Below are 10,380 nucleotides of genomic sequence, written 5' to 3'. Positions count from 1 at the left end.
CTTTTCATTAACATCTGCATTAATGAGCTCTCCGCGCGAGCACCCAGCATGTTAATGAAATTCGCGGTTGATGTTAAGCTGCAAGGTGTTATGAACATTGTTGAGGGCCAGGAGATCATTTCAAAGGACGCCGTCGAGGCTGGAAATATCACAAGAAGCTGAGGGAAGGCAAACGAAGAAGCAGCGGGGGAAATAACGCTGGTACGGGGAGGAGGGAGAGCAGGAAAGCCTTGGGGTGAGGGTAGGGAGCAAGCAAGGGGTGCTGTGCATTGCCCCTCTGCTCCTGCTGGAGAGGTCTCATCACCGTTTATCAGCAGGGATGAATTTTTTTAACTTGAGCCATCATTTCATTGACAAATTCGGAGCCTCTTGTTAGGAATCTGGTCAGCATCCGAAGCCTGGGTCTCTAATGGCAGGGGGATGCCCACACCGGCTGTTGGAAACAGCGAGGAGGGGGATGAGAGAGAGCGGGGGTCCCCGGGGACTCCGAGGAGAGAAGAAATTGGGAAGTACTTGCTGGGAATGCTCTTGCCAAGGGCAGGTGAGGATGGGGAGGCTCTGGTCCAGGCAGGGGAGGGGGCTTTGATGTCTTCTCCCTGCCAGGTAGGATGTCCCAGCCACCCAACATCAGGGTAAGAGACTATGGACCACCTCTTCCGACCTCTTGAGCAGCGTTGGTCCAGCGATGTTATTTCCAACTGATGTATCTTCAAGAAACGCGCCTGGATTTGGCCAGGAGAGGGGGAGAATCATCTTCTCCCCGTCCAGCAGCCAGGCTGTTAAGCTCTGTCGTGTTGTATCCAAAAGTGCTCGATTTTGCCTACCCTGTTTGCACTCAAATAGCCCCTTTATACCATGCTGTAACCAAACCACCTCTCAGAAGCCTTGCTGATAAGCTAAAACACACGAGCTCTGTAAACCTCTCTCCCCGTAAGGCATTTTTTTCCCGGCTATCAAATAAATGTTGTCATTTTTTTCTGCACCATTTCCATCCTGCCAGCATCCTTATTGAAATGTGCACAGCACAGCTCTGCACGACTCCGGTACCAGCCTCATCAAGGGCACGGGTTGCTGTGAAATCACCTTCTGGCTCTGGCGAATAATCTAGGCAAGCCCCTTCGACGTCTTGCAAGATCCTGTGCCTGGCCTCCCACGACCATCCTCTTCCTCATTTACTCATGTTCCTTGGATGTCTCCTCTGCTGAGGCTTCGTGCGTGCTTCCAGCTCGGTGGTTAAGGTCTTGGGCAGCATTTTGGGCTGATCTCAGCCCCTGCTTTGGAAGCCAGATCTGGGCTTGGTGCTGTTGATCACTGTCTATGCAGGTGGTGGGACAGGGTCCTATGGAGAAGAACCTCCTCGTTCCCCTTCATCTCAGCAGATTGCTCCAAACCTGAGTCCCAGCCTTCTCTGCCCTTCCACCGAGCGAAGCCTTGCAAATCCCGCCGGGGATCTGCAGACTCCTGGGGGCAAAGCCCCACTGGGAATGAAGGGTCTTGCACAGAAACCTCAGCGGTGCTGGGATAAGATGCCAGATCTCCATCTCCTCCTGCCTTCTCATTTCGAGGCTCCCTGTGTGCACCGGCAGATATCGATTCTGCCCGCCCTACGATGCTCAGCCTTGCTTTTCCACCGGTAATTCATGGAACACCTTTTGCAGGCAGGGCATACCGATGCTTACAAGTGCTGCCCAAAAAATGAAGGATTAGAGCAGGAAAAACCCACCCAGCAGCCTAAGAAAGCAGCCTCCAGCCTCTTCAATCCCTTTTCCCTTTCCTATCTGCTCTTTCCTCTCACCTTTTTACGGCCGCGCGGCTTTCTGCGGCTCCCCTTTCCTTGCCATTTGTTCGGCTTGTATTTGTCACCTACGACACGACACCAGCGAGCAAAAGCAAAGCAAATTGGGGCTGAGACACGGCGAACAGCGGCGACGCCAGCGAGAGGAGCTGCAAGGCTGCACGGGGCCATGGGCCGAAGCTGAATTTCCTGGGATCTCAATCGTCGGCATCTTGCCCTGCCCGTGTCGTTTGGTCCCCTCGGGCAAAGGCAGCGGCCTCGGGAAGGTGACACCTCCCAGGTTACTACAGCCCCAGGTCCAGGCTGGCCCCACACCCCCGGCGTTAGCAATCTGCAGCCAAGGGTGTGCACATACATTAATTTTGCACATATAACTCTCTAAAGTGCGTCCAGGAGAGCGCAGTTCTCGCTGGCTAATTAGCTCATTATTATATTGCGCTCACCTATTGCGTGCCTACTTGCAGTTTGCAGCTCTTTCCCCACGCGAGGTGGCAAATTTGCTTCGCAATTAGCCCGGCGGGCAGCTGGGCTACTGCAATAAACCTCTCCCAGCTCTCCCTCCTCATTAGCAAAGTTTCACTCGAGGAGCTTTTATGGCAGGAGAATGCGTATCTCAAGAGCAAGATTTTTGGAAGAGCATCTTTGCCTTGAGTGGGGATTACAGCACTGAACTACATGTGCCTGGGCTCATTACCATCAAACACTTACCCAGAGTAATTGCTTACGGGGAGAAGAAGTAAATCCTTACCATCAGCTGCTTGATGGTTGGGTGCTCCTCCGTCTCCCTGCCGGAGGCCGGCTCCTTGTGTACGATCTCCACGCGGATATCGTTCTTGGCAGAAACCACACCTTTGAGATCTGGGCAAAGAGCGAGATGGAGAAGGGGTTAGTCGAAGGCAATCGTGGAGCATCCTCAGGGACCCGACCGATTGCCGAGGACGTCCAGCAGCAAAGGGGAAAATCACCCCTGGCTCAGCAAGCGCACCTGAGAATCGGGGGAGCACCGTTTGCCTTGCCGTAAGGTGCGGGCATGTGGAACCTTCACCTCCAGGGAGCTCAGATTTAATTCCTTTGGGAGCTTGGTTAGTCTCTGCCGGACTCACGGTGCTTTTAAGAGGGGCTGGGCTGCAGCAGGGCTGCTCAAACAGATGGTGGGCTGTTTGTCCAGACTGCTGATCTACAACGTCTGCTCGGGGAGCACGTGAAATACCGCTCCTGAGGGACGTAGCAGCTCTTCCCCGGTGCTGGGAAGCCCCTGAGAAAAGCCTTCCCCAGGTTTGGGGTGCAGCTGCGTATGGAAAAGCCCGAGCGACGAACAAAGATGTAGCCAGGGCTTTGGGAATGACAAAATCATCCCTGGCTGCTGCTGCTCCAAGCAGGGCAGAGAGAAACATTTCTGGAGAGACTCTCTGCCTTCCCTGAAGGTGTCAGGCGTGCTTTGAAGAAGTCGTTTTAGCAAAATTAAACCAAAGACAGCAGGAGCAGAAACGGCCAGGCGCATCCGAGATGAAAAGCAGAGATGGATGCAAATCTGAACAGCGAGATCTAAACAGCTCCCAGCTTTGAAGCCAGGCTGGCTCCCACCTCCGAGGCTGGCTGTGCCAACCCTCCCGGACCCAAAACCGCCTTGAACCCCTGAGCTCGTCAGATCTACCTCCAGCCGGAGGAACCGGCAGTGCCCTGCCAAGCCGGGACTGCACCGACTCAGTCCAGCAAAAGCTGGACCACGCAGGAGGAGACGCTGATTTTATCCGTAAACCAAACTGAATCACGCGACTGAGACCGGCTTGAAGCTCCCAGCCTTGAATTAATCCATCTCAGCGTCCCGTGCCCTCGATATCTGCAGCCCTGCCGTCACCCACAGACGTCTCCAAGTCTCAGGGTGCAAGGCAAAGGGTTTCGCTGGGAAGTTCCTCCTGCTTTTTCTTTTTTTTTTCTTGCTGGGACCACGTTCCTGGTGCCGGAGCCTCCGTCTTTAATCACAAGGAGAAGCTAATTACTGTCTTGCACATCCTCTCCCAGGAGTGTTCCCCCTTAAATAACTCTGGGCCGTTAAGTCACCGAAGATACAACAACAGATGTGCAGTGAAGTCTTTTTTTTTATCTTTTCCAGAGCCTCCAGGCTCGGTGTGTCTGCACCCGGTGCATTTTTTTGCTGCATCTCCCCAAAGCAAGGCCAAGAATTGCCTCCCCTAGTGCCATTAGCTGCGGTCGGTGGCCGGTTGCAGCCATCAGGAGATGCCTTCTCCAGAGTTACTGCTGGGTCACCTTGTCCCCTCCGCCGGGAGCCGTGCGGAGCCGTCCCTGTAGCCTGCCGATGGGTGTTGTTTGCAGGCTGTTGTTTTAAATGATGCAACAACGCTCCGGTATTTGTCCTGGGAGAGGAATCTGCAGTCATCCTGGTAGGAAATGAGTCTCTCTCCTGATATCAAAGCGCTCTGCTGGTCCCATCACTCTTGAGATGATCTCTGTAATACCTCTGCTGATTTCACACCACTAACCACGACGAAAATCCTTTCCTCACCTTCTCAGCCTGATGTTTCTACCTTCCTAACGCTCACCTGCTGCTGGAAATAGCGGCCACAGCATCCAGTTTGCATTAGCACCTGCGAAATTGGGATGAAAGCCCTTCGCCCCGGGACAGCCAAGCCCTCCCCTGCAGGGTTTTGCACCATGAGTGTCACTCGGGGGCTGGTTTAGCTGCTGATGCTCCCAAATCCCCCCAAAACCGAGGAGGGACCCTGTTTTGGCAGCTCCAAGCGGCTTTTGGAGCCACGTGATGGAGGACCCATTGCCACCAGTACCCCCAGCTCCCTGCATGAATCTCAGGCTGGGGAACCCTACCTGCACCCAGGATTTGCTTCGTTAGCATCACGCCATCCCGCTCCTCTCGAGTGGCAACCCAGCAAAGCGTCTGTTACCGAGCTGGTTGGGTCCAGCTCTCCGGAAAAGGTTGAGCTGTTCCTCCTCCTCTTTCGCTTCGGGGAGGGAAGGGAGATCAGGGCAGGGATCTTTGCTGATCTCTTGGATGACCTCTTTCTGCTCGCTTGCACGGATCCCAAAGCAAAGAAGCCTTGTGGGAAGCACAGGGACCTGCGCTCTGGTCCGGGAATGCTGTAACCTCTCCCCAGGGCTTAGCAACTGGGGACTTACACTGCAGGAGGAGCTGGAGAACCGCAGCGGTGCAGTGAGCACGCCGGGAAGATGCCCAGACCCAGCAGCTCGTTGCATATTGGAGACAAAAAAGTCCTTTCTAAGTGGGACAGCACTGGAAACACAATGGAGGAAAGGGACTTCAACCACTGCCATGCCACCATGTCCCCAGTACCCTCTTCCCAATACATATCCTCCCAGCCCTGGTGAGGAAAATGCCTTTTCTTCCTGATTTACTGCTGGGAATCCAAGGGATGAATCACACAAGGCATTTGGGTGGGATGGGGTTGTCCCCTCCTGGAAGGACAAGCCCTGCTTTCCCCCAAAGATCTGCCCATCCTCTGCACGCTTCCAGCTTGTGAGGGACTCTAAAACCTGGCACTCGCACCACGTCTTTGATGGGCTGTCATGGCATTAGCGTTCAATCGTATGTCCTGTAAAGAACCCCGCACCATCTGGTTACATCAAATAAGAGGAAGATAATGAACCACGTGCTCTCCCCAGCTCCGAATGATGCGGCATGGGGAAAGCACGGCCGGTGACATCCAACCATTGACACCGTAATACGGCTTGGCCCCGGCTTTCTTCAGGCGCTCGAGTCGCCCATCCTTGCTGAATGATCTCCACAACATTGAATTGGCCTGGTCTCGGGTCCTGTCCGTCAGCAATCCTCCCCCCAAAAGCAAGATTAATGACTGCCCCCCATTTCATTTGTTAATACCTGCTAACGGAGGCTGCAAGAGTTCAAAAAACCAGGAGATAAAACCGGGAGAGGCATCATTATCGCTCTTAAAATTAAACACATTTCTGCTGCGGCAGGCCATGCGTTCATATCCAAATCCAAGAGGAGCCTGGTGTCTTTGATTGCTTTGCAAATGATCAAGGGGGGGGAAAAATAAAAAGAAAAGAAAAACAACTGGGTTTTCTGGCACACACACACACAGAGCTTGGCATCCCGGCATCCATACCACGCGTCTCCCGAGCCAGGAGCACCGTCGAGTATCTCCTCTTCTCCCCCGTGGCCTGAGATGCTCCAGACAATCACGTTCTTCTCCCTCCTGGTTTGATGCCTTTTCATTTAGCCAACAATCCTCCTTTAATTTCCTGGTGTCTTTTTAATGAGGCAACACGATGCCACGCTGTTTACCCCTCCTTCTCCTCTACCTGCGTCTCTAATGTCGCTTTCACTTGTATTCCCACCGCAGCCAGGCTTCAAAACCCACGTCCCGTGTAACACCCCTCAGCTGGCTGTAATTTCCCACTAGGAAATATGTATTTTATGTCGAGAAAAATGGAATTAAAACAGAAGCAGAACAGAGAGCACAAAGCGAGGAGGGTTTTTAAGCACCGACGTGGCACAGTGAGGATGCTTCTCCCTCTTGGACATCAGGATTTCTCCAAGGGAGGGATTAAGAGCAGGTCCCTTTGCAATCCCTCTGCCCCCAGGACACCCCTGCCCGCCTCCCGAGCTGCCTGTGCTGCTAACGGGGATTTACGTTTACTCCGGCTTCTTTTTCCACATGCTCCGAAACCCTTTCCTTTTCCCGCAGGGCTGCCGCTAGCAGCCGAGCGGCTCTGAACATTTGGTAGATCAACATGAGAAGCAGATTGTGCCGGTGCCGTGTCAGTAAATTCAGCCTCTAATTTCTTTGTGACCCACTCTGTTCGCCGCCCCCCCCCCCAAGGTTTTAGCCCCAACCCTGCCCGAAGGGATGCAGCGGGGCCGGGGGGAGACACTTACTCCTCTGGGAGCGGGCGCAGCAGAAGGCGACGATGGTGGCCATCAACACCAGGAACGCCACGCCGGCCCCCACGGCCACTCCGATGATCACCGCCATCGGCACCGACTCTGCAAGAGGAAGGAGAGGGAGCATGAAGCCGGGATGAAGGTCGGAGAGGTGGCTTTTTCCCAAGGGACCCACCCCCGGCTACTGGAAAGAGGCTCGGTGATGAGCCTGGGGAGGGTTTTGGGGCCAAATGGACCTCCTTCCCCGCTCCCTCATCCCTGCGTGGGTGACGCCGGCACGGGCTGCCCGTGGGACACTGGCGCGCGCTGCTATTTGTGCAAACCCTGATCTCTCTGTGCCTCAGTTTCCTCTGGGAGGGAGAGAAGAGGAGGGAGCCAGAAGAGCGGGTTAACAACTGCTCTCGATAGCGCCCTGTGGGTTCATGAATATCTCTAAAGGATGAAAAGTGCAAAAGAAGGCGTGTTAATATTATTAAGAAAGAGAAATGGCCTCAGAGCGGGCTGGGAGAAAGGTTAGAGCCGGGATGGAGTCGGGCACCGAGCCTGTCTGCCAGAGGCGGTAGCTCAGCTCTCTTAGCAGGTGCTGTTAAGTATATATGGATGAATTAACCCACAAGCCATCATTCACAGCCTCTGCCTGTTTTATATCCCAATTTCCTACCTTCTCCCTCGGCTTACCACCTCTGCCATCCTTCCCCGAACCCCTGAGGCTGCTACAAGGACTGGGACGGGAGGGATGGGCTGTACCGGGGATGAGCAGAGGGCAGGTGGCTGTGGTGGGCGAGGGCTGCGGGCTGGGGATGTGCGGGCAGGGGTCTGCGGGAGGCAGCCCGGGGGAGCAGAGCTTGCTGCAGAGCGGGGGTTACGTGCTCGCGTCCTTCTGCCTGCAAGAACTTTGTAGTTGGGTTCCCGGCGGGGATTTCAGACCGCGGCTCAGCCAGCAAGGCTGATTTATTTGGGCAGATCCAGGCAGCAGCTTGCGAGGTGCGGGGAGGGTGGAATATGGAATCACATTTACGGTGGGAGGGTCAGATTTGCAGCCCAAGAGCCTTGTTATCTCCCTGCTCAGTTCCTCCGCTCCCTCAAAGCACAGCTCCTACTTAACGGCGAGCATTGGGTCGGTGCCTGCTCTCCGGATTATTGCCAGGCAGCAACAGGCAGGACTCTCACTCACAGGACACCAAAGCTGTGGGTACCACAAATTGCCTTCGTTGGCTGGGATGATAAGCTGCATCCCGAAGACCCTCTCCCCAAAAGCAGCAGATATCTATAGGTCCCCATTCCTGTTCTTTCTAAGCACCCCATAGGCTCTTGTGAACCCCCAGCGAGCAGAAAGAGGGGTAACCCTTTCCAGGATGGCTGGCTAAGCCGGGTGAGCGTGTCCTCACCGCTTTCCTGCACACCTCCAACGCGTGTTTTCTCCTTGCCTTGCAAATGGATGGGATGAATTTCGGAAAAAATGGACGCAGAGAGGCAGTCCTCTTTCCTCCGCGCCTGTGCAGGTGGGGAACGGGAATGCTGCTGGACCATGGGGACATGGGGACACAAGAGTAATCTAGCTGAGAAGCAAAGCCTGGCAGCCTGATGGCTGATGCTCGACTGGGTGATAAGGAAACCATTTCTCGTTGTCCACTGGCGTGGAGCTGGTGTTGACCACGAATTTCATCCTGGACCTGAGATCACAGACCCTGCCTTGGCCTTTCAGCCTTCCTGAGGGGCACGCCTCCTTACTGGTGGGACTGGGAGGAGTCATAATTCCACCAGCATCTTTCCCGTGTAGTCAGTAAAGGGTTTCTTCATTGCTATCTAATCCCAGCTGGGGCAGGAGAGTTATAAAGCCACTTCATGATACCCTTTAGCAGTGGCCACGGGGCTTCGTGGGTCCTGAGCCCTACTTTAGAACTGCAGGGTGATAAAAAAACGGTGCTGGTTGAGTTTAGCCTCTTCTGCTCACACTTGATCTAAAAAGTGATCCTTAATCTTCCCCACTTAGCTTGTTGTTTTAAGTGATTCGGTCGGTGGTTTATGCTGATGCTCTGGCTTGCTCATGAATTTTCTGCCTGGGCCTGCTGGTCCCTTGACGTGTCACTTGTCACTCGAGCTGGGCCACTGGTGACATGACTCATGGAGCACTGAGTAGACCACCGAACCTGCTCACCATGGGGGGGGTGGGTGCAGGAATTCCCCTGGGGCCCCCGGTGAAAAGGCAAGTCCCCTTGAGTGCTCTGCAGCCTTGAGCTGGAGCTCAGGTAGGAGATGCTGCACCAAGGAGCTCAGCCTAAAAACCAGCATCCTCCAACACCCCAGCTGAGCCACAGCAAGAAGAAACTGGGATTTTTCTTCTCCGGGTAGCCTGAGGCCACCTGCTAGGCAGTGCTCCTGTTGATGGTGGTAACTCGTTGTGGGATTTTTTTGGCTCTTCCAGGGGAATATAGAGCGAAAGGGTGAGGAGACAGGAGCCGGGGGTCCCTGGGAGCGCTTGCTGGCTCTCAGCTTTGGGGGAGCGAGATGCGCAATGCAGAGCTGAGCGAGAAGCAGGTAGTGATGGTGAATGATGCCGCTTGAAGGTGATGGAGAATCATGCAGGGAACGGGGTGGGGAATGTGGCCGGGGCTCTCCTGGGCTGCAAAAAAAGGTGACTGCAAAGGGACAGTGACAGGACCAGAGGCTGGGATGATAAACCGCGTCCCGAAGACAAGGGCGAGCTGACGAGGAGCAGTTTGCTGGCCACGCAAAATGAACCCTACCGTGGTGCAGAGGACGAGGGAGGCACAAGGGCAGCACATCCCCCAGCATCTGCCCAAATATCCATTCAGCCCTGCTCTGGCTGCCATGGATGCTGGCTAGCACTCTCCCAGGATGCTGAGACAAGCTGATGTCTGCGAATGACCCTGGAAACTTCTACTTCTCTCTCTTTTTTGCTCCGTAATAGCACTTAAGCGGTCCCTTTCGCAGCACTTCCAAACGTGGCCGTGTAATATTATCCCCCTCTCAGTGGCTGGGGAGCTGGGGCACAGAAAGGCGGTGTTGGTTTGCAGAGTCAGTGGCAGAGCGGAGTCTGGATCGCTCCTGCTTCCCAGTCCGTGCCCCAGTCACTGCCTTGCAGTTTTCCTGCGCCCCTTCCTGCCCTGCCCTGCCTGCCCTGCCGGAAAGCTGCCGGGCCGGGAGGAGGACGCCGGGTCCTCAGGGGTGGTAATGACTGGGGACAATTCATATTCACCGTCAGCTCATGATTTCCATACCTGCTTGAATACCAGCTCCTGATTTCATTTCCGTACCTGTTTGAAAATAAAGCAAGTGTCCACAGCCTGGCACAGCCCAAGCGCACACGCCAGTCTTCCTGAGCGCTCAGCCCTCTGCTCCGCTTTCTGCTCCGAGCGCAGAGATGTCCCCGTGAAGGGGATGTCCTCTGCCACCCTACGGCATCCTCAGCCACCCTACGGCGTCCCCCTGCAGGGACGTCCCCTTGCATCGCCTAGCAGGGATGCTTGGATTTCGGAGGCGGAGCCGGCTGTGGACTTGGATGCTGCGTCGCCGGCTCCCACCCGGCTCGGCTGCCCGGCCACCCTCCGCCGGCACCCAGGCTTGCCGCTGAGCGCTCCCGCTGACTGGCAGACGACCTGGAAAAACCACTGGCTCTGTTTGCATTGGAAGAAGCCCAAGGCTAATTTTAAGGGGTTCAATT

The 10,380-nt window shown here is 55.0% G+C and overlaps 1 protein-coding gene across 1 annotated transcript in view; it reads right to left on the bottom strand.

Annotated features, from left to right (window-relative positions):
* Nucleotides 1-2,543: 2,543 nt before the first annotated feature.
* The window catches only part of KIRREL3 (kin of IRRE like 3 (Drosophila)), a gene marked incomplete at both ends in the record, with an annotated part of 40,875 nt that continues 33,038 nt past the window's right edge, over nt 2,544-10,380 (bottom strand). Inside the window, 3 exons of the mRNA XM_009583448.1 lie at nt 2,544-2,653; nt 6,690-6,797; nt 9,938-9,973. Coding sequence (XP_009581743.1) covers nt 2,544-2,653; nt 6,690-6,797; nt 9,938-9,973 — 254 coding nt within the window. The remainder of the gene's footprint in view (nt 2,654-6,689; nt 6,798-9,937; nt 9,974-10,380) is intronic.

This window comes from Fulmarus glacialis, unplaced genomic scaffold, assembly GCF_000690835.1.
Source record: "Fulmarus glacialis isolate BGI_N327 unplaced genomic scaffold, ASM69083v1 scaffold17330, whole genome shotgun sequence".
Taxonomy (NCBI): domain Eukaryota; kingdom Metazoa; phylum Chordata; class Aves; order Procellariiformes; family Procellariidae; genus Fulmarus; species Fulmarus glacialis.
This window is presented reverse-complemented; position numbering and strand designations above follow the sequence as displayed.